The 25009-nt window shown below is 44.6% G+C and overlaps 1 protein-coding gene across 2 annotated transcripts in view; it reads right to left on the minus strand.

Annotated features, from left to right (window-relative positions):
• The window catches only part of MRC1 (mannose receptor C-type 1), a 126795-nt gene that overhangs the window by 77864 nt on the left and 23922 nt on the right, over positions 1-25009 (minus strand). Inside the window, exons 1-3 of one of the 2 annotated variants that reach the window (XM_073581868.1) lie at positions 20429-20629; positions 17056-17451; positions 4945-5118 (exon numbers count right to left, since the gene is read on the minus strand). In XM_073581868.1, coding sequence (XP_073437969.1) covers positions 4945-5118; positions 17056-17451; positions 20429-20486 — 628 coding nt within the window. In that variant the 5' untranslated portion in view covers positions 20487-20629. Of the gene's footprint in view, positions 1-4944; positions 5119-17055; positions 17452-20428; positions 20630-25009 lie in introns of those variants that run through there. The other variant, XM_073581867.1, reaches the window with a different exon arrangement.

A 25009-nucleotide genomic window follows, 5' to 3' on the forward strand; every position in this document is an offset into this window, starting at 1 on the left:
TAAGCATGCAACTGGTATTCACATTTTTCAGATTTTTCCCTCGGCTAAAGGTCTTTGCGCACTTCTTACAAATAACCTTTGCCTGATCATGAGGATTTTGTTCAAAAAAGTGCCACACTGCACTCTTCCTACTTTGGAAGACATTTTGCGGCCTAGCACGCTGTGCTATTTTGACCATCTGGACAAGCTGTCCAGCAACTCTTTTGATTTTTGGAACCTGTCTTTGGAGTGCTCCGGGCCTGCCAGATAACAGCTGTTGCGATGTCGATGTCTGCTGTGGATGCTCCTCCTCCTCATCTGAGCTATTGGAAGCAACACCCTCTTCCCCCAATGGATGCCAATCTGGGTCAACAACTGGGTCATCCATCACCTCCTCTTCAATGTCATGTGCACCATCCTCTGTGTCACCGTGTATGGTGGTATAGTATGCGGGAAGGTGCACCTGAGTCTCATCAGGGTCAGAATCTGGCTCATTACACTGCGAGGACAATGTAGTGCTCTGAGTGAATGTACCAGCAGAAATCTAGCAGTGGCTGTGCATCAGTGCACTCCATGTCAGATTCATCTTGGCCTGGGTAATTCACCATTTCACTTGATAACCCAGGCATGGTATGTGAAAACAGCTCCATAGAGTAATCAGTAGTATGGCCTGCGTCATCCTTCAATCTTGGTTGGGGTGAAGGACACAAGGAAAGGTGTGGTTCATGAACATGAGCCTCCAATGATGGCTCAGTGCTTTTATTTTTTACAACTTCAAAAGAGGAGGCGATAGAGCTGGAGGCTGAGTCAGCAATGTAAGCCAAAACTTTTTCCTGAAGCTCTGGCTTTAAAAGCGGTTTGCCAACTCCTAGAAAACTAAGCTTTGGAGGCCTTGTGGAGCCAGACGATGACGCAGGCTCAACACCTCCTGCATTCGGTCCTATTTTGCTTTTGCCACTACCATCAGATCCACCACCAACACCATCATTACCAGCTGGCAACCCCCGCCCAATTCCACGGCCTCTTCCACCAGCCTTCCTCATTTTTGGTAAAAATGTACACAAAATCCCACAAACTATATAGTAATGTAAAACAAGGTACAAGGTGTATATAGGACAGGGGAGATGTAGAATTTCTGAACACACTTGTGGACACTGTTGGATTGTGTGAGGCCCAGTGAATATCACACCGCTATGTCACAGTCTCAATGTCGCAGGTGTGAAAAATGTCACTATAGGACAGGGGAGATGTAGAATTTCTGAACACACTTGTGGACACTGTTGGATTGTGTGAGGCCCAGTGAATATCACACCGCTATGTCACAATCTCAATGTCGCAGGTGTGAAAAATGTCACTATAGGACAGGGGAGATGTAGAATTTCTGAACACACTTCTGGACACTGTTGGATTGTGTGAGGCCCAGTGAATATCACACCGCTATGTCACAGGCAGAAATTGGCTAGTGTATAGCAAACTACAAGGTGTATATAGAATTGGGCAGAATAGGAATCTCCCTAGAGTGTAGGTCTGTAAGAACGGAACAAGTCCTCGACTTATCCTTACAGAGTCACACACAAATAGCTTCACTGTGGCCGTGATAACAGCCGTTACACGGTACTGAGAGAGGAGCGTACATGTACACCGCTGTCCGGTGTCCGTAAAATTGTCAAGCTCCGTGTTTTTTAAGTATACGGACTGACACACGCTGTCTCTCTATAGTTTTGAATGTGATCAAACAGCAAATATACTTAACTGTTTGAAACCCAGACAAAACTAGAAGGTGGAGGTCTGTAAGAACGGAACAGGTCCTCGACTTATCCTTACAGAGTCACACACAGCTTCACTGTGGCCGTGATAACAGCCGTTACACGGTACTGAGAGAGGAGCGTGCACGTACACCACTGTCCGTAAAATTGTCAAGCTCCGTGTTTTTTAAGTATACGGACTGACACACGCTGTCTCTCTATAGTTTTGAATGTGATCAAACAGCAAATATACTTAACTGTTTGAAAACCAGACAAAACTAGAAGGTGGAGGTCTGTAAGAACGGAACATGTCCTCGACTTATTTTTACAGAGTCACACACAGATAGCTTCACTGTGGCCGTGATAACAGCCATTACACGGTACTGTGTGAGGAGCGTACACCGCTGTATGGTGTGAAAAAATGCACGCTCAGTACCTCACCAGGACAAAAATAAAAAATTTGGATTGCTTTTAAAAAAGCAGTTTGCAGAGCAGTGGGAAAACAGCAATGCAGCTATCAGGAAGCCTTATAAGGCAGCCTAACAACCAACACAGCTGATCCAGCAAAATATAGCCTCCACTTGCACTGCACACACAGTGACTGGTGTGTTGTACAGGCAAAATCGCTAGCAGCAGAAGCAGTTTTTGGTGTCTTCTTCCCTGCCTAACGCTCTCCCTACAGAATCAGCAGCAGCAGCAGCTCTCCCTATTCTGAGATCAGCATGAGTAACATGGCGGTCGGCATGCACGCCCTTTTATACCCCCTGTGACGCCCCCCAAAGCAAGCCAATCACTTGCATGCCCTTCTCAAAGATGGTGGTGACCCCTGCCTATGTCATCACGTTGCCCACAGTGTCCGTGGATCCTGATTGGCTGAAAAAGGGCGGAAAACAAACTTTTGAAACGCGTCTTTGGCGCTAAAGTCGCCGAGCTCGTGGCCGACCTCACCCTAGGGTCGGGTTTCGTTTCATGAAACCCCTTTACCAAAAGTCGGCGACTTTTAAAATTTTTCGACCCGTTTCGCTCAACTCTACTTAAAGAGTTAATTTTTTAAATTTTTGAACTGGGAAAAGGGGGTGATTTAAACTTTTATATATTTTTTGTTTTATTTAAAATATTTAAAGGGAATCTATCACCAGGTACCTAATCCGAGAGCAGCATAATATGAGGGCCAAGACCCTGATTCCTGCGATGTGTCACCTACTGGTCAGCTTCCTGTACCTTTGATACATTTATAGTTTTATCAGCAAGAGATTATCAATAAAGGACCAGTAAACCTGCTGCTTTGTAGTCCAACCTAACCCCCACCACTGATTGGAAGCTTTCGACCTATGCACAGTGTACGCAGAAAGCTACCAATCAGTGGTGTGGGGGAGGGTTATACAGAGCTCGGCATTCAGAAAACTGCTTGAGGTGCAGCAGAGAAAACTGTTATTTTATCAAAACTACAGCAAGCAGCCCAGCAAGTGACATATCACTGGAGTCAGGGTCTCCATCCCAACATCATGATGCTCTCAGATTGGGTAGCAAAAAGCTGATGACAGATTCCTTTTAAAAATACAATTATTCTCCCACTTTGGTTAATTTTGACTATTTTTTTCAGTTATTTACAGTGGAAAATCATTCACCGCACCTGCTATCAGCATTACAGAACTGATAAAAGCCCCAACTATTATTTCATGAGATTATTATTATAGCGCAACATTGCTGAGCTCCATATATTTACTTGCCAGGAAAGTAGAGATGGTGATAAACTGTCTGGACCTTTTTTATGGAGAGATTCTTGATACTCCGCATTTCCATATATAAATTCATCTATAGAATTTTTTATCTGCAACCACTTTTATAAAAAAAAGAAATACGGTAAATAAAAAAGAAAGAAGGAAAAGCTAAGAACAAGCCGTGCTGCAATCATAAGAAAACTTATCCTAAGACTTTGGACCGTATAGAGTCAACCGGATTATTAAAAATCCTGTTCTTCACTATGCAATATTTGTCAATGACTAGTAAAGAAAAAATAAACAAAAAAACATAAAAAGCGATATAGTAAACGTGAGGAAATGATCTTCAGAATGATGGGATCTTAAAAAAAAAAAAAACATCATTAGAGGCGGAAAACGTGCTGATATGTAGGAAATATGGAAACACAGTGGTCTGGATCTCTTGTTGACAGATACATTACGAGAGGTGGATGACCGGAGCAGATGTTTGATGTTATGCCGGTAATGAGCATTGTCCGAGCCTAAAATAACAAACGTATCTCAAGGCAAGTGCTGACGCGCTCCTCAGACAGAAAAGAAAAGAGGAAAAATATTCAAATTGTTACTTTTCTTGAGAAAATACCACTGATATGTGACGCTTGCAAAACTGTTGTTAAGGCTGTAAGCCAAGATACTGTATTTTGCATTTTCTGATACGTTATCCAATTCTCCACCTGCTTTTCCTTGCCGATTGAGCAGGCGATCCAAGTTTTGTGCACCCGTCCCATTGATTATCACTATCTAATAGGTTTTCTGTAAAAGGATCAAAAATGCAGCTAACACATAAGATGTATAAAAGAGTACTTGTTTAAGTAAATACGGGGTGGATCACATGATCTACATTGCTTCTGGCGTGTGAGGCAGCAGGAGATGGGGACGCGCGTCGAGGGACAACATCGTTTTCCTTTATTCCCATTCTTATCGCCACCTTTTTACAATATAAACAAATATCCCATTGCACCTCATGCCCTCCTTTTCTGTTTGTCCTTTTCCCTTTGCCCTTGCTCACTGCTGGCTTGCATGAGCTGCCCCTCTATATGCGTCACACGGCTGGATGTTTGCTCTCGTGCTTTGTACTGCCCTTCGGCTGACATGGGCGGCCAATGGATCCGTCCTCCTGCGAGATAGACTGCATACGCCACCAATCGGGGAGGGTTAGAATGTTAGGCCATACCAATTACTGGCTAATGGGAACACACACTGAATCCCCTGCTAGTCTGACATTAGTCCCTGATGAAGGCTTGCACCAAAGAGTCATGCACAGGTAATCTGTATTGAGATTTTTACCGATGCATCTTCTCTAATTGATGTGGATTTCTCCCTTAATTTATGCATTTAATGCATGGTAGATGCTCGGTTCTTGTATTCAAACAACATTTTTAGTATATCATTATCCCTACATTTAATAGTGAAACTATGAATGAAAAAATTGAAAGTGTCAAGTTATCAGTATCACTTACATGTAGATGGGCAGAATCCATACAGTTTCTCTTTTTCATATTCTGCTGTTGCCGAGCACCAATTCCTTCCATCCGATCGTCCCGCAGTTGTGCAGTCTGGATACCATTTGTTATCATACTTGAAGGGGAAAACACAGGGCTGGCCATTGGCATTTCCTTTCAAAGTGTATTTGTCTGTGGAGTAGAAAATTTCATATATTTATTATGTAATACGTAAATATAAAAGAATATAGAGCACTAAAGATAAAATTACAGATATGTATTTAATATATAAAAATAATTATGTACAATAATTGATAGATGCTTTATGGTCTATGACATATAGCCATAATATATAATGTATTATAGATATGAAAAAAATCAAATAATTAAAGAAAATAGAGAAAATATGCTAAATAGTTATCCATGTAGTAAAGGGGTTTTCCACTTTAAGAAAAATAGACAACAAACCCTTTTATATAAGTAGCATAAGAAAGAGAACAAGTACTCATCCTCCCTGAGTCCAGTGCTATTGCTCCAGGCGCATTATTTTAGCGAAAGTTACAAACTTGGCTCTCCAGGGTTGATGTGAAAAATGTATAAAGTTTAATTAATTACTCATAGGCTATCTAATCTCTATATGGTGATGTTTCGGCCAGTCATTCGGGCCTTCAACAGAACAGATTGCGACACAGTGTAACAAAAGATTATGCTTTGGGCTGATGCTTATACCCTAAGCCAGAGTTGGAGAATCTTTTTCTACCAAGGGCCATTTGTATACTTATATCATACTTCGGAAGCCATGCACTTTATATTTTAATGCAAACGCATGGGCCATGCACATACAGTGAACAAGTCGGTAAGACAGTGTTCACACCACCAAGAGACTGGAACACAGAGAAACACAATACAACAAGCGTGAAAAAATACTCTGCTGTATGTAAAAATCTTACTGTCTTACCTACTTGTTCACTGTATGTGCATGGCCCATGCGTTTGTATTCTATTGGTTTCTTGCTGTGGGGACTCAAACCTAATCTACGAGCTCACCCAAAATACTTGGAGAACACCCGAGCATGCTCGGAAACCTCTAGTAATGAGCGCACTCGCTCATCACTAGTCCCCGGGAATCTACCCAGATAAAAGGTCATCGAGGGACGTAAACGGCCCGCGGGTCTGAGGTTCTCCACTCCTTCCCTAAGCGCTGCTAGCATTTGAAGCTTATGTTTCTTTTTTGTTACACTGTGTTGCAATGTTCTGATGAAGGTCAAATAACTGGCCGAAACGTCTCTATATATACAGTGGATTGCTTGTGTGTAATTAAATATACTTGATACAGTTTTCACATCAACCCCTGGAGTGCCAAGTTCAAAAATTTCATTATATTCAGAGTGGAATCCTACTTGACCATCCACCCCAGGGAAGTGCTGCACAGCCTCCCATTATGTCAGTATTTTAGCAGCAGCAGTGACGTCACTTCAACAGCTCACGTTACCACTGCAGCCAATCATTGAGCTCAGTGGTTTGTGTTGTCTGTATCGGTAGACTCACTAAACACAGCGATTATCTTCAGCAAAGAAATGAGCTGTCAATGTGACATCTGCAGCCAAAACACTGAGAACGGAGCGGCTGTAGAGGGCCGGTGCTAGACCCAGGGAGGGTGAGAATGATACAAATTTAAAAGCGTTTGGGGTCTACTTTTTTTTAAAGTAGAAAACCCTTTCAATATATGATCAACTATTTTTGACCTTTTCACAAATGTGATTTAATTCTTTACTTTTTTTATATACGGTATAATTTCAAGCAGTGGATTTCGCATGTATTTTACTCTTTGTATTGTAAAGGGTAAAATTTGTCATAAAAACCCACAGTATTTAAAAAGAGAAACACAGTAGTTTGATAATAAATGGCTTCACCCAACCACTAACCATGAGTGAAGAAAAAGTTTTAGTGTTATCATTCATATTCTCTGAAAAAAGGACAAGAAAGCAAAAATTTTGCCGGGATATGTAAACGTTTGAGCACAACTGTATATCAGATAATCAGCACCCATGTAGTAGCGTTAAACGGCACTACTTAAAAAGGTTGTCCCTTTTCAGAAAATCTTGGCTCCCGACTGCAGTTTTTATGCAAAACAAACAATGATTTACTCATCATGCTCCCGGTGACTGGTCTTGACTGATGTCACATTGACAGACGACAGTATGGCATCCAATTAATGAGCTTAGCGGCTGCCATGTGGACAGAACTTGGCGCCCGTGTGAACAGAACATCACATTCTTTCAGAGCAGCTGGGCTCGGTGATTGACTGCCGTGCTGTCAACATAATGTCAGTACTTGATGTCAGGAGCAAAGCCAGAGACTCAACTCTGGACCCGGGGAGGGTGACTAAAGCATATGTACAGTATGTATATATTTCATAAGAAACAGCAGCCGGGAACCAAGATTTTCTGATTGGGACCAAACTCTAATTGCATCTGAGTGGACTCTCTCAAACTTAAAAGATGTAATCCAAGGTAACCTGCCACTCAATTCATGCTGCCCAAGCAATGTACACACATGGGAGAGACCTGTGAATCAAACTGAGTGGTGGAGAGAGGAACCGTAGGAAAATACGTGACTAGTCTGGCACTGTCCCCAGTCATCTCTTCGAACTATGTTTTCTCTGAAATTCTGCGGCACATAGACTGCCACTGTTCTTTGCTGTTCTGTCCTATTTACATAGTAAGACCCCCTTCAAACATCCTGGTGATTCCCGTACTGGAAAAAACAGTACTTGTGATATCCAAGGTCTCTGTGCCATCCGTAGTATATATTTGACATCCGTGTATCTGTTTGCTGTCCGTGTGTCCATGAGTCACATCCATGTGGCATCCGTGTGCTTGTGTGACACGTACTGGTGCTTGGGAAAAGCAATACACTTAGCTGTTCCCGGGTGCTGAAGACAGCTCTCATCATGGCCGCCTGGTCTTCCTGAGGTCAGCGCAACTAGGTGACAATGATGAGAGTTGTATTCAGAACCAGCTGTGTACATCGTGTATAAAATAAATAATTGAAAATTAATTTTTTGATCCAGTAGAGGGAAAGCTGAGGGGCGAATGTTAATATTCTGGAAAACAAAAGGGCCAAAAGCCATAAATATTCCCAGGCAATCTATATCAGCTCACAGCTGTTTGTTTAGCCTTTACTGGTTGTTATAGGGGAGACCCCCCCCAAAAAAAATGATGTGGGGTCCCACCTATAAACAAAAACCAGCAAAGGCTAAACAGACAGCTGTGGGCTGTAATTAATATCCTGAAATGGGGCCATGGATATTTCCCCTCTCTCAGACTAAAAGCATCAACTCTCAGCTGCCCCTGAAATGGCGCATCCAAAAGATGAGCCAATTCAGGCACTTAGCCTTCCTCTTCCCACTTGCCCTGTGGCAGTGGCAAGTGGGGTAATAGAGTTGGGGTTGATGTCAGCTTTGTAATTTTAGCTGGCATCAAGCCCAGGGGTTAGTAATGGAGAGAGGTCTATAAGCCACCCCATTACAAACCCCAAAGTAAGTTTTTAAATAAACACACAGCAAGAATAAAATACTTTATTTGAAATAAACACTCCCTACCCTCTTTTTCCCATTTTTTACAGTATAAATTAAAAATAAAAATACACTGTATTCCTCACCTGTCCAACGATAATCCATTTGTTCCATGACATAATCCATCTCTGCTTCATCTGGATGCCAGGCAGAGCAGTGGCATGATGTGACCATTCAGCCTGACATTCAGGAGACATGTCAGAGAGCAGGTTGAGTGTCCTGCGGTGATGTTATTGAAGTTAGTGGTGACGTCATGTAGGTTACCACTGTTCATCTGCTGGCTCATACAGAACTGGGAACAGCTGGCAGTGACCGGCGGTAACCTCTATAATGTTGCCACTCATAACTGAAGCTGCACCCCAAGCTCAGCTCAGTGTGTCCTAGTTTCATGGCTGAGAACTCACATCATGCCACTGCTCAGCCATGTAATCCAGATGTTGCAGAACTGGACTTCTTTGTGCAACAATTGGATTGTTGTCCTACAGGTGAGGAATATGTTTTTTTATTATGTTCCTTTTTACGGTAATAAATGGGAAAATGAGGGTGGGGTTTGTTTATTTTAAATAAAAGACTTTATTCTTGCTATGTCTTTTTTACAATATGCCTAGGTGGTTAGTAACGGGGACGTCTTATAGATGCCTCTCCATGACTAACCCTTGTGCTTAATGTCAACTGACAATACAAAGCTGACATCAACCTCAACACTATTACCGCACTTGCCACTGTACCAGGGCAAGTGGGAAAATCGAAACTATACACCGGATTTGGCACATCATATGGATGTAACCATTTCTGGGGTAGCTGAGGGTTGACGTTGGTAGCCTGGGAGGGGGGACAATATCCCTGGCCCTTTCCCAGGCTATTAATATCAACCCACAGCTGTCTGTTTAGCTTTTGCTGGTTAGAATTTAAAGGGGGATCCTACATAATTTTTTTCTGGGGTCCCTGTAAACTATCCAGTAAAGTCAAAGCAAACAGCTGTGAGCTGTTATTAATAGCCTGAGAACCTTTTGGGATATTGTTCCTTTTCCCTGATTAGTAATATCAGTCCCCAGCAGTAGGCTTTCCCTCTGCTGGTTATCAAAATTACGCAGGATCCACCACAATTATTTCACAATTATTTTAAATTAATTCTTTAATTTACACATGATGCATACAGTGGGTGCTGAACACAACTCCCATCATTGTTGCTTGGTCGCGCTGATCTCTGACAGACCAGGCGACAATGATCAGAGCTGTCCTCATCAGCCAGTGCCTGCGAACAGCTCAAAATGTATGACTTTTTCCAAGGCGTCGGTACATGTCACACTGATGACACACAGATGTCATTAGTGTTCACATGTGCGGCACGCATTTTGTCCATGGTGCACGTAAAAAACTGACATGTCTTTCGGTTTTTCAAATGGACACATTGTCCATGTGAAAAATCAGACATTCATTGTATTCATCAGAACCTGTCAGCATGACTTTGTAATGTAAAGACATCGCTGTAATGGTGCTGTAATACAGGTTACATTGATACCTTTGGTGAAAAAATCTACTTTCTTGTTCTTTTTTAATCAGCATTTGAAGTTTTCTGCTAATAAGATTTCGGTGCAGAGGTGCCTTACTGTGCACTGGGTCTTCTCCCTGCCTCTGATTCCCTGACTCCTCTGCCTGCCTCCAGTCTATGATTGTCTGCTGAGATTTCAAACAGAGAAGGTAGGTCATTCTCAGACCAGAGGCAGATGGAGGGGTCGGGGAATCACAGACGTGGAGGAAAAGACCAGCGCACGGTCCGGCCCCTGTGCACCGAAATCTAATTAGCAGAAAATTTCAAATGCTAATTAAAGAACAACAAAATAGAATTCTTCCCCAAAGGTATCAATTGAATCTGAATCGCAGCACCTTTACAGCCATGTCTTTACATTAGACTCATCTGAGCGTTTTATCACCTTGGTGAACAAAAGGATTGGCCACTGGAAATAAAACAAATCGTATAATTCTCTCTCCTGAAATACAGTTTTGCAATAGATGAAGATCTAACGTTGGAAATCTTGTAACTAGAGTTGAGCGAAACGGGTCGGTCATATTCAAAAGTCGCCGACTTTCGCTGAAGTCGGGTTTCATGAAACGAAACCCGACCATAGCGTGAGGTCGGCCACGAGGTCGGCAACCAGAGCACCAAAGTCGCGTTTCAAAAGATGCTTCCAGCGCCCTTTTTCAGCCAACGATGGAAGACGCACACTGTGGGCAACGTGATGACATAGGCATCGGTCACCACCATCTTTGAGAAGGGCATGCAAGTGATTGGCTGGCTTTGTGTAGCGTCACAGGGGCTATAAAAGGGTGTGAACACCGACCGCCATCTTACTTATGCCGATCTTAGCATAGGGAGAGGTTGCTGCTGCTGATTCTGTAGGGAGAGCATTAGGCAGGGAAGAACCAAAAAAACTGCTTCTGCTGGTAGCGATTTCCACTTACAACACAACACTTTGGGTGCAGTGACAGGGGAGACTCTATTTTTGTGCATCAGCTCTGTTGGTTATTAGGCTGCCTTATAAGGCTCCCTAATAGCTGCATTGCTATTTGCACAATGCTGTGCAAACTGCATTTTTAAAAGCAAAAATATTTTTCTTCCTCTTTTCTGCACAGATACCAAGGGTTCATTTTTACACCCTTTTGTGTGTGCACTGTGCAGCAGTCCTGCTTATTGCCTGCGTCCATACTTGGACTGAGAGCATCATTGTCAGCGTCCTCAAATCTCTAGTGAGATCCAAATTCTCACCAATCCTGTAGACACCCTACACCTTGTCATACACCATCCAATTTCAGCCTGTTACATTGAGGTGTAATCTCTCCTGGGCCAGAGACAATAGTTCTGCATCCTCAAATCTATAGTGAGATCCAAATTCTCACCAATCCTATAGACACCCTACACCTTGTCATACACCATCCAATTTCAGCCTGTTACATTGAGGTGTAATCTCTACTGGGCTAGAGACAATAGTTTTGCATCCTCAAATCTATAGTGAGATTCAAAATTTCACCAATCCTAGACACCCTCCACCTTGTTATTCACCATCCAATTTCAGCCTGTTACATTGAGGTGTAATCTCTACTGGGCCAGAGACAATAGTTCTGCGTCCTCAAATCTATAGTGAGATTCAAAATCTCACCAATCCTATAGACACCCTACACCTTGTCATACACCATCCAATTTCAGCCTGTTACATTGAGGTGTAATCTCTACTGGGCCAGAGACAATAGTTCTGTGTCCTCAAATCTATAGTGAGATTCAAATTCTCACCAATCCTATAGACACCCTACACCTTGTCATACACCATCCAATTTCAACCTGTTACATTGAGGTGTAATCTCTACTGGACCTGAGACAATAGTTCTGCGTCCTCAAATCTCTAGTGAGATTCAAATTATTACCAATAGTAGATACACCTTCTACCTTCTTTTACAGTACCATATAGCTGGTGGTATTTTGGGTACATTTTCACAAAAATGACCAAGTATGGTGGAAGACGCCATGGAAGTGGGCGGAGGTTGCCAGCTGGTCCCGATGGTGGTAGTGGTGGTGGTGTTGCATCTGTTGGTAGTGGCAAAAGCACAATAGCACTTAAGGCAGGAGGTGTTGAGCCTGCGTCATCGTCTGGCTCCACAAGGCCTCGAAGGCTCTCTTTTCTGGTAGTAGGTAAACCACTTTTAAAGCCGGAGCTTCAGGAACAAGTTTTGCTTACATTGCTGACACAGCCTCCAGCTCTCACGCCTCCTCTTCTGAAGTTTCAAAAAATAAAAGCACTGAGTCGTCATTGGAGGCTCCTGGTCAGGAACAACACCTTTCCTTGTGTCCTTCACCCCTACCAAAAGTGAAGGATGTGGCAGGCCACACTACCGATTACTCCATGGAGCTCTTTTCACATACCATGCCTGGGTTATCAAGTCAAATCGTGAATTCCCCAATCCAAGATGAATCTGACATGGAGTGCACTGATGCACAGCCACTGCTAGATTTTTCTGCTGGTACATTCACTCAGAGCACTACATTGTCCTCGCAGTGTAATGAGGCAGAATCAGACCCTGATGAAACTCAGGTGCCCCTTCCCGCATTCTATACCACCATACACGGTGACACAGAGGACGGTGCACATGAAATTGAAGAGGAGGTGATGGATGACCCAGTTATTGACCCAGATTGGCATCCATTGAGGGAAGAGGGTGCCGCTGCCAATAGCTCAGAAGAGGATGAGGAGGATCCGCAGCAGGCAACGACATCGCAACAGCTGTTATCTGGCAGGACCGTAGCACTCCAAAAACGTGTTACAAAAGCCAAAAGAGTTGCAGGACAGCTTGGCCAGACGGTCAAATTAGCACAGCGTGCAAGGTCTCAAAATGTCTTCCATAGTAGGAAGAGTGCAGTGTGGCACTTTTTTTTTAACAAAATCCTAATGATCAGGCAAAGGTTATCTGTAAGAAGTGCGCAAAGACCTTTAGCCGAGGGAAAAATCTGAGAAATTCGAATACCAGTTGCATGCTTAGACATTTAACCACCATGCACTTGCAAGCGTGGACGGACTACCAAACCTCACGTACCACATGTGCACCTGCTCCGAATGAAGGTAGTCAGCAACGCTACATCACTTCCCCCACTGTAAGCCCACCGGTTAGCACACCACCAGCAGCAAATGTCTAGATGTCGTCGCAAGGGCAAAGCAGTCATGGAATCACAATGTTATTGCAACGAAAGACTGAATCTAGGCCATCAGCAACACCACCAACACCATCACCAACCCTCTCTCAGTCCGCCATGTCCACCGCTAGTTCCACCATATGCAGCTCTCAAGTCCAGCTCACCCTACCAGAGACTCTGAGTAGGACAAGAAAGTACTCATCCTCTCATCCGCGTACACTGGCTTTGAACGCCCACATTGCCAAAGTAATCTCATAAGAGATGATGCCCTACCGGTTGGTTGAAAGCAAAGCTTTTCACAAGCTCATGGCCGATGCAGTACCACGCTATGACCTACCCAGTCGGCACTTCTTTTTGCGAAAAGCCATCCCAGTCCTCCAAGTGCATGTGAAAGACCGCATTGTCCATGCACTCAAGCAGTCAGTGAGTGGAAAGGTGCACCTCACAACAGATGCATGGTCCAGTAGGCATGGCCAGGGCCGTTACGTGTCCATCACTGCGCACTGGGTTAATGTGGTGGATGCAGGGTCCACAGGGGACAGCGGTGGTGGGACAGTGCTGCCTAGCCCACGGTATAGGAAACAGTTGGCTATAGGCATTCGACCCTCCTCCTCCAGAAGCGAAAGCTCATCCACAGAGCGCAGTCGCACGAGCACTCCATCCGCAGCTGCCAGTGTTGCACACGAGGTGTCCCACTATCGAACAGCTAGTGTTAAGCGTCAGAAGGCTGTGTTGAAGATGATGTGTTTGGGCGACAACAGACACACCACGGAGGTACTGGCCGACTACTTGCAGCGACAAACTGAGTCATGGCTGGGCAGTCTACATCTTGAGGCAGGCAAGGTAGTTAGTGATAACGGACGGAATTTTGTGGCAGCCATAGACCTTTCAAAAATAAGACACATACCTTGCCTGGCTCACACCTTGAACCTGGTGGTGCAGTGCTTCCTCAATAATTATCCGGAGTTAACACCCCTGCTCCATAAGGTGCGAAGACTGTGCTCGTACATCTGCCGGTCGCCAGTACACTCCAGTCGTATGCAGAAGCTGCAGCAATTGCTCCACCTTCCCAAGCACCGCCTAAATATCGACGTTGCAACAAGGTGGAACTCCACCCTGCACATGGTTCAGAGGCTGTGCGAACAGAGGCAGGCTGTAATTCATTTGTGGGAGGATACACGGGCAGGCAGTTTGCAGGCAGACATGGAGTTGTCTGGTGTGCAGTGGTCGAAGCTGAAAGACCTCTGTAAAGTCCTTCAGTGTTTTGAGGAATGCACATGGCTGGTAAGCGCAGACGACGCCAACATAAGCATGAGCATCCCACTTTTGCGCCTGCTCATGCAAACTTTGACGCACATTAAGGAGCAGGCGTCTGCAGCCGAGGAGGAAGAGGAGGAGGGAAGCCTTGATGACAGTCAGCCATTGTCTGGTCAGGGAAGTCTCGTGTACGATGTGGAGGAAGAGGAGGAGGAGGAGGATGATTATTTTGGGGAGGAGGATGCTTCTCAGGGGGCAAGAAAAAATGTTGGCGTGGCAAGGTCAGGTACAGGGTTTGTGCATGACTGGAGGGATGTGGATTTGCCAGAAAGTGCTCCTCCACCCAGCAATCGCAGTGCATCATTGACACCTGGAACATTGGCCCACATGTCTGATTATGCCTTGCAGATCCTAAAAAGGGACCTCCGCATTGCCAAAATGATGAACGATGACGACTACTGGTTGGCCAGCATCCTGGATCCACGCTATAAAGGCAAATTCCAAAACATCATGCCACAGGAGAACCTAGAGCTAATAATGGCTAACAAACAAGCAACTCTGGTAAACCATTTGTTTGAGGTATTCCCAGCACACTGCGGCGGTGATGTTTTTCCAACGAGCCATAGGGGGCAACATGGAAGAGGTGTTCGTGGTGCACACAGCCGAAGTGACGTTGGACACAGGGGTTTCATGACCATGTTGTGGACTGATTTTTCAAGTACTGCTCACAATACTGGTAATACTGCATCGATCGAAAGTGACAGGAGACAGCAGTTGTCAACTATGGTAACAAACTACTTCTCCTCCCATATCGATGTTCTCCCTCACCGGTCATTCCCCTTTGACTATTGGGCCAGAAAACTTGACACCTGGCCTGAATTGGCACAATATGCCTTACAGGAGCTCGCTTGCCCTGCTGCTAGTGTGTTATCTGAACGAGTCTTCAGTGCTGCTGGATCAATCCTGACAGAAAAAAAGACCCGTCTGTCGACCCAAAATGTTGATGATCTAACCTTCATTAAAATGAACCATTCATGGGTTTCAAAGGATTTTGTCCCACCCTCCCCTGCTGACACGTAGGTTGCCAGAAAAATGGCTTGCTTTTGTCCTCCTCTTCCGCGGACTTCTCCAATTACTCCATTTGCAGCTGCTGAATGTCCAACATCAACATATGCCAATTTTTCCACCTCCCTAACTGGGCTGCCTCCCCCCACAGGGCCAGGGTCACTACCTGGCGCATGCACCCGTGCGAGTGCCGTTGCCCTGGACAGGTGGGTGGGCACACTGTTTGGCAATGGCACTGGCACAAGGTCCCTCATGGTAGAATCAAGTGTATCTGATGCAGGGGGTGCACACCTGCCGCCAGACACACCGGCGTACTATGAGGGGCTCTGTGCCAGTGCCGTCACCAATGAGTTGACCCCCCCTGCTTGCTCAGGATCACAGCACTTGCAAAGTTGAAATACTTACCTCTCCCTGCTCCACCGCCGTGACGTCTTCCACGTGTCCTGACAGTGACATTCTGGTCAGAGAGCGCGATGACATCACGTCTGTATGCCCTCAGCCTAAACAGTCCAAGTGCAGTGAGATGGAAGATGGGGACAACGAGGAGTCCAGACTAGTACAGGGATTCCCTAGCGAGGAGACTTATTTAATTGTTTTCAATGTTGGGACAGCTATTTTTGGGGAGCACTATACTCTGGAGAATGATATATGGGGCCCACCATACACTGGAGCATTCCAAAGGTGGACATCAGACACTGGAGCAGCATTTACAGGGCCCATTATGCACTGGAGCATTAGAAATGGGGTCCATTATATATGGAGCATTATTTGGGCCCATAACACAGTGGAGCTTCATCCATGGGGACCAACATATACTGTAGCATTATGTGGAGCTCATCATATACTGTTTCAAACATTATATGGGACCAATGATTCTGTATGGAGAAATATATGGGCCTCATTACTCTGTATAGCGCACTATGCGGTGCCCATAATACTGTATGGAGTAAGATACTGTCCGTTTTTGGAGCTATTGGAGAATTTAAAATGGATATCAGTCATGTGATGTAAGAAGTGAAGTATTTTTCATTGTACTATACCGCTATTTCTCTGCCGTATCAGAGGATCATGAATTGTGGCATGTGTTAAAAGAGCCCATTGACACTCTTTGGCCCTGGGCCCACGAAAATCTGGAGCCAGCCCCCCCCCCCCACAACTTTAGCCAAATAACCCCCAGTTTTCAATGCCCAACTATTATTATAAAGTAAATTAAGGTTGACAAGCTTAAGTAAAAAGAATTGATGTTTTTGGCACTAAAATGGGCACTGTAGGTGTGTTTCCTGTCCTCCACTCCCTGCCGACCTTGGTTCCCCATTGACTTGCATTGGGTTTCGTGTTTCAGTCGGCCTTCGACTTTTCACGATAATTGGCTGATTTCGTTCGACCCGACTTTTGAGAAAGTCGGTTTCATGAAACCCGACTCAACCCGAAAAAAGGCAAAGTCGCTCATCTCTACTTGTAATGAATTTGGACTTGTTGGAATATTTACAACTAATCCTGACATAAATAAGCTATGGTACACCATTAAACCAGAGAGATGTTCTCCTTACCTTCATACGCCCTGAAACATAAATCATCTGGTGTTGAGTAGATTTTCCACCTGCTCCAGAGTCCTACGCCTTTGTAAAGTAAGACTTCTTCTTTTTTGTTCCCATAGTTCAGGTGAAGATTAGATCCCAAAATTCCAAACAATGTTTCATTTTTACAATCCCATTTTTGGAGGTCGCTGTTGCCATCACATGTATATAGCGTCACCGCCGAGAATTCTGCTATAGATGATACAGCCAGACATTGAGATGTCCCTACATTTATGAGCTGGTTTTTAGAAATCCATCGAAACTTCTGTGTATTTGAGTTTTCATTACACTGATTGGCTACAATAATGGAATTTTTAGCATCTAGACATTTCTTGTGGTTTTCATTGAAGATTAAAAATGTGTCCGATTCTGAAAAATAAGATTTTTTAATCATTTTATTTGAAAACTGTAATAGTTTACTTTATTATGAGGAATTGAATAAACAAAGAATTAGATGGATTATCTTCAATGTTATGTATGATCAATGAACCAAGAGCTGTAGCTAAACTTTCCTACACCACAGTCCAATTTTCTTTCCTAGCCCTACATATAAGTTGCCAGGAAATGTCCTGAAAACCGGTTTAAGTTCAATTAGTCCGAATCAGCTGAAAAATGTTATTTGGACTAAATCCTTTAGGCAAAAGTAGGCTATGTTCACACAGTGTTTTTGCAGCATTTTTTCCTACTTTTATGCAAATTAAAAGCAGCTTTTTACAGTATGAGCAAAAGCCATAAGATGTGAGAAATCTCACGCACTCTTATTTTTCTTTTTTCTAAATTAATTTGAGAACTGCACCATTTTTGAGATCTGCAGCATGTCAATTCTTGCAGCATTTAGGTGTTTTTTTACAGTCATAGAAAGCAATGAAAAAGTGAAAAAAATGCAAAAAACCCCGCTATTGTGTTTTTTTTGCAGCGACCTCAGGACCGTGGGAAAAAGTCAGTGATGAGATCACCGCAGTTCAAGCTCAGTGTCTTCACAGCAGATCACCATGAAAAATTGACCTCATCACTTACTTTTTCCCACGGTCTTGAGGTCACCGCAGTTCAACTCGGCTGGGAACCTCAATGATGTCTCCGCCGGTCACTGATGCTGCGCTCGCAGCAGCTCATTCAGCAGTGGTTCTCAACCTGGACAGTGGCCTCTTGGCACCATCCAGGTTGAAAACTATTTAACCCCCAGACATAGATTACAGAGTGGGACAAAATGACCAACAGGTGTGGTATATTGTTGTTTTTTTAATTTTATTTTTATTACAGGAGAATGAGGGCTTCGTTGGAAATAGGCATTAGGTGGGTATAACTGTGATTGTTATTATTTTTAAATATAAAAGGTAAACTGCGTTTTGTTTTATTTCTGATAAAAGACATTATTCTGGCTGTGTCTTTATTTACCATATAACTATAGGATTAGCAATGGATAGGTGTCTTATAGACGCTTCTCCATTACTAAGCCGAGGGCTTGATGTCACCTGACCATACAAAGGTGACATGAACCTCACAAATATGAACTCCACTTGCCACCGCTACAGGGCAAGTGGAAAGAGCTGAGTAAAGCGCCTGAATTGGGGCATCTAATAGATGTGCCTTTTCTGGGCAGCTGCGGGCTGCTATTTTTAGGCTGGGGGCAATATCCATGGCCCCTTACCAGCCTGAGAATACCAGACCCCAGCTGTGAGATTTTAAATATAAAAGTTTTGGAATTATTAATTGTTCATTTTTTTTTTTGTAAAGCACATTGGCTCCTTCATCACACACGCTAACAAATAAATGAAAGATTCAAATATCTTCTTGTAGCATTTTCTAAATGTTGTGTTCTCATCTCATTCATTTGCAAACTTGTGCCCTATGAACTGGACTCTGTACTCCAAAAGCTTACAAATAAATTTCCCATAACACTTACGATTTTTTAGCATAAAAGTTTTGCCATTGTTCCTTTATTTGGATACCATAATACAAAGTTTTGAAACTAAGTCATCCACTATATGGATAGGTTCAAAAAAAATCATTCAGTTTCATCCAGAAAAGTGGGACGATTTGTTTCTCATTTGTCATCTGTGTACAATCTGTTTTTTGTTTTTTTTACTCAGCAGCTATAAATCATTCACAGGACTATTTACAGTTTCCCATGTTACAGAATTGCAATGCATCCGAAAAATTTGGAAGTTATACGCCGTATTTTTTCACTCACCCATAGACTTGAATGGGTAAGTCTCATCCAATTTACAGAGGAATCTAGTGCATGCTGTGATTTTTTTTCTTGCGCAGATTCATTCAGTGAGAAAAAAAATCACTCATTTGCACTTCTTCATGGAATATCACTGGTCTGCTTTTTTTCATGGTCTGCACTTGGACCGAAAATACAGTAGTGTGAATGAACCTTATAACTAGGCTACATGCAGGTCACATACTGTACATACAAATGGATCTAGGCTAAAAGCCCAAAAATAGCTAAAATATAATACCATATTTTACAGTATACAGAAGTGTAAGTGAGAGCACATGGCATGATAGGATAGTTCAAACTTCTAAACAGGCGAAGAACTGTTCTCAACTGCGCAAGTTATCGACTCCCACCAGTGTCGGACTGAAGTGCCGAGGGCCCACCAGTAACACTAACTTTGGGGGCCCACTTGCATACAAATATTACACTGCCCTCGTTCACAAATTTACCTATTTCTCTATATAATAATAAACCTGTAGTTTGATTAATGATCTGCACACGGGCCCACCGGGGGATTCCCCTGTTACCCTATGGGCCAGTCCGAGCCTGACTCCCACTAATCCTGAAAATGAGACTCTGAAATGCCTTTTGTTGGTCATGGGATGGCTGGAGAAATAACCAAGTACAGTTGGCAGTCCCATAGAAAATGAATTTAGTAGTGACACACATGCTCAGCCACAACTCCGTTCCAATGAGGCATTTCAAAGCCCCTTTCTTGGGATCCATCTGCAGACCTTAGCCTGTCATCGACAAGAACTTAATAAGAGTTCAGTATATTTATACGATTTGTTGGATAAATTTCTACAATTTCTTCAACTCAATGAGGCTTTCCAAAATCCATGGGAGTTCCAAGACCGGGCAAGTGAACCTGCACACTGGATTTTAGAACTCGTGTAGAAGTAAATGGGGAGAGACACAAATGTGTGGCCACCATACCAAACTAGTTATGGTTTCTGTATCTGTTATTTGTTCATTTTATTGTCCATCAGTTCCTATCATGGTACGTCTGCATAGCACAAGAAGTCTGATCCCATTTTTGGATTATAGATAGTATACGCTATAATATCTCTAACCACAACTATAACTCAGCACGGCAGGTAAAACAATTAGAAATCTACTCACCCATCTGATGGGATGGCCAAATTAGGTATAGAAATATGAGTAATATTGAGGCAGTCATTGTAAATATCTTATTATTTGCTCCAGTCTTTGATTTGGAAATAATCCGTTGTAGAAGTTCAAACTAAACGAGCTTGAGCAGGAAAACCTTCCCTACACTTTTGGAAGAAGACTGCGACATCCAGGGAAAGTTGTAGCCTCTAAATGATAAAGAAATATCCTGTCACATGGAGCTTTAAAGCAAACAGGAACTCCCAGTCCTAACTTTGCTTTCATAAGCTAAATTTATAATGACCACAACTTCACGTAAGAGGTTAGCTACTAGACAATAGTGACACCTTCCTTTGGATGAGATTATCTTGTGATTTCTTGGAAGTTATTTTTTTAATTTCTCTTGTGAAACGGTTTATTGGAAATATAATGAACACAAGTTAGAATAAGTAAAATCTATGAAATATCAATAGTATTTGTCAACTTTAAAGGAATGTATTCATAATATAAGAAAAAAAGTCCTGACTGCGTTCTTTAATTGACGATGTACCCAGTGAGTTTTTGAAGCACAAGATAGTTCAAGAAAACATTCGAGGTATTTTTCCTGTAGTATCTTCTTTGCCGTTTTTTTGGTCATTTTTGAGTCCTCTTTTTTTTTAAGCTGTAACGTAGTGAGTGTATTGCAAAAGGGACCAACTGGAGAATGTTCAGGTCCAATGTTCAATGATCATCCTGAAGCACTTAAAAGATGCTTTAAAAGACCCTAACGTATTCATAGCAAGTGGTTTTGACACTGCTGTGCTTACGTAAATTGTTTTTATCATTTTAACCGCTTTTCAGGAATCCGCCCAGGGCCATCATCAGGGCATTACTGCTCTGACTGGCGTATGGGGCCCAGTGAGCAGAAGGGGCCCGCATCAGACCCCTTCTCTTCTGCTCACTGAGCCCCAGCGGCAAGTTCGGTAAAACTCTATTATACAGAGGTCCTGTGTATAATGTCACCAGAGATCACTGTATTACATTTATATTGACACTATATACAGTACAGAGCTCCTGTGTACAATGTCATCAGTGATCACTGTATTACCTGTACACTGTATACAGCGCTTGTGTGTATAATGTCTTTGGTAATCACTGTATTACCTATACACTGACACTATACTCTATGTTAGGGATGGCGGAACGCACTAAATATAAAATAATAGAAAGTGCGCTCGCCGCCCGGGGTCCACCGTGCAGAGGTGTTAAACTGCTGCTATATGATGGCAGACGCACAATATGGCGGTATATCGCACACGGGTTAAACGTCACCCGGTGTGCACTGGACATACTCTGTTAGCTTCACAGAGACGCCTAAGACATAAACATAAGTACTGAGCCTGTTGGACTCACAGGTCTCTGAGAAATGCACGCACGGTATATGGTCACAGGAGCTGGGCTCAAGGCAGAGGGACAGCGTCCGTCTAGGCCTACCTTGCGTGCGGAGTCGCTACCGCGGACGCCCACAGATGCTGCAGACTTCAGCGCGGTGACTGACACAGCTGCTATGCAACAGTGCCCAGGAGGGGCGCAGTGTTCGACGCTAGTTAGGTGATGATATGCACTGTGGCCTGTAGCATGCCACTGACTGGCGCTGACTCTATGACTAAGTCCCTATCCACACACGTAATATCAGATGGAGGGGAGTCTTAATGAGTCATTCGCAGGTTCATGCATCCGTCATCATTCATGCATATAACAAGTAGGGTCTATACTAGTGCATGGCCGAGCGGCCATGCGAACCTTTTATAGCCGGGACCTTCCGGAAGCTTCTAGATCCCTGAGATGGACCAATCAGATCACGAGAAGTACCTGAGCATGTGACTTCCGATCTCCAATAGGAGATCGTTTCGTGAGCATGCCCAGTAGCGCGACTTGAGGACTTAGCTTCTGAAGTAGCTTGCTGCTGAGGAGCCTGTGCTGCTATTGCTGGCCCAGAGGTGGCAGCAACAGCCCGACCCACAGAGCTGGTCTGAGCAGGACGTCTGGAACGCCGGGATCGCTGCGCAGGCTCCCGAGCAGTCGGTGGAGAATGGGAGGACGCTGAATGCAAGGCTCTGGACTCCTGCTGTGCAGCTGCAGGAACCCGACGCCTAACATTACCCCCCCTCCTAGGGCCCCCTCCCCTCTTAGCCTCGCTACGCTCAAATGCCACTATCAGGAGCAGGGCATAGATGTTCTCCACTGGTTCCCAGGTCCGGGCCTCTGGACCATGACTCTTCCAGTCCACCAAATAAAATTTTTTGCCACGCACAATCCTGCATCCCACAATGGCATTGACCTCAAACTCGTCCGAAGACAAGTCTGATGTCCAGGCAGATGACTCGGAAAACCGGGCCATGTGAACAGGCTTGAAAAGGGACACGAGGAAGACGTCAGAGATGGCCAAGTGTGGAGGAAGAGCCAGACGGTAGACCACTGAGCTGGACTTTGAAGGGACCAATGTATCGCGGAGCGAACTTGGAAGACTCAGCCCGCAGCCTGATATTTCGGGCAGAGAGCCACACCAAGTCGCTAGGGGCAAAAGTGGGAGCGGGGCGACAATGTGTGTCGGCAGACGCTCTCATTCTCTCTTTAGAGGCTCGAATGGCATCCTGGGTGCGATCCCAAATGTCACGAGCCTCCACAGCCCAGTCTGCCAACCTGGAATCAGTGGACGACACTGGCATTGGGACAGGGACGCCGGATGCTGGCCGTAATTAATATGGAACGACGTCTGACCAGTGGAATCAGCCACTGCGTTATTTAAGGCAAATTCAGCCCACGGTAGTAAGGATGCCCAGTTGTCCTGCCTGGCAGAGAAAAAATGTCGCAGATACGTGACCAGGGTTTGATTGGCTCTCTCAACCAACCCGTTCGTCTCGGGATTATATGCGCTGGACAAATTGAGCTCGATACTGAGTAGACTGCAGAGCTCTCCCTCGAAAATCGAGACGCAAACTGAGGTCCTCAGTCACTGACTATTTTGTCTGGCATACCATGCAAACAAAATACGTGCTTTATGAACAGTGCGGCGAGACCACGAGTGGAAGGCAGCCGCGCGAGTGGCACCAGATGCACCATTTTAGAAAAATGATCCGTGACCACCCAAATGACCGTGCTGCCACCAGATTTGGGTATGCTGACCACAAAATCCATGCCGACCATCTCCCAGGGTCTGTCTGCCACCAGCAAGGGATACAGTAACCCAGCCGGCCTCTGTCTATCTGTCTAGATGACCTGATCCGAGCACAAGAGACACATGCCTGAATGTACTCTTTAGTGTCCCGAACCATGTGCGGCCACCAATAAGACCTTGACAGGAGTTCTGTGGTACGCTTATTGCCAAAGTGACCACCCACCCTGGACGCGTGTGCCCACGCGAGGACCTCTGGTCACAGGCGAGGAGGGACAAAGGTCTTGCCCGGCGGTAATGACTCAAGAGCGACCTGGACCACGGTCCTCAGGCTCTCAGTGGGGACAATTAGCCGAGGCTCAGCCTCCTCTGAGACCACCGAGCGAGAGAGAGCATCCGCCCGGACATTCTTCTTTCTAGACAGATAGTGCAAGGTGAAGCGGAAGTGGGAGAAAAAGAGAGACCAACTAGCTTGACGAGAGTTCAAGCGCTGGGCCGTTTGTAAATAGACCAGGTTTTTATGATCAATGTACACCTGGAAGGGAAACCGGGCTCCCTCCAGGAGATGCCTCCACTCGGAAAAGGCCAATTTCATGGCAAGCAACTCTCTGTCCCCGATGGAGTAGTTTCTCTCCGCCGGTGAGAAGGTCTTTGAGAAGAAGCAGGGATGCTTCTTACCTTGAGCATCCTTCTGGAAAAGGACTGCTCCTGCACCGACGGACAAGGCATCTACCTCTAGGATAAAGGGTTTACCCATATTGGGATGGTGGAGGATGGGAGCGCCAGCAAAATGGGTTTTCAGAGATGAAAAGGCCGTGGAGACCTGCTCTGACCAAACCTTAGGATTGGTTCCTTTCTTGGTGAGAGCGACCAAAGAAGCTACCAGTGTGGAGAAGTGAGGAATGAACTGGCGGTAATAGTTAACGAACCCCAAAAAGCACTGCACCGCTTTCAGAGAATGGGGATCCTGCCAGTCCATTACCGCTTGCAATTTGGCAGGATCCATAGCCAACCCTTGGGCCGAGATGATATAGCCCAGGAACGGCAAGGACTCCTGCTCAAACTGGCACTTCTCCAGCTTGGCGAAGAGAAAATTTGCCCGCAAACGGTCGAAGACCTTGCAGACGTCTCTCCGGTGGGAGGTCAAATCTGGAGAAAAGAAGAGGATGTCATCCAGATAGACCACCACCGAAATAGAGAGCATATCGCGAAAGATGTCATTTACAAAGACCTGGAAGACAGCAGGCACATTACAGAGGCTGAAGGGCATGACCAGATACTCATAGTGGCCATTCCTGGTATTGAAGGCTGTCTTCCACTCGTCTCCTTCGCGTATGCGGATCAGGTTGTACGCCCCCCATAGATCCAATTTCGTAAAGATCCGGGCCCCTCGCAACCTGTCGAACAACTCAGAGATCAAAGGGAGAGGGTATTTGTTT

This window comes from Dendrobates tinctorius, unplaced genomic scaffold (genome assembly GCF_039654945.1).
Source record: "Dendrobates tinctorius isolate UK_male_01 unplaced genomic scaffold, ASM3965494v1 ptg000070l, whole genome shotgun sequence".
NCBI lineage: Eukaryota > Metazoa > Chordata > Amphibia > Anura > Dendrobatidae > Dendrobates > Dendrobates tinctorius.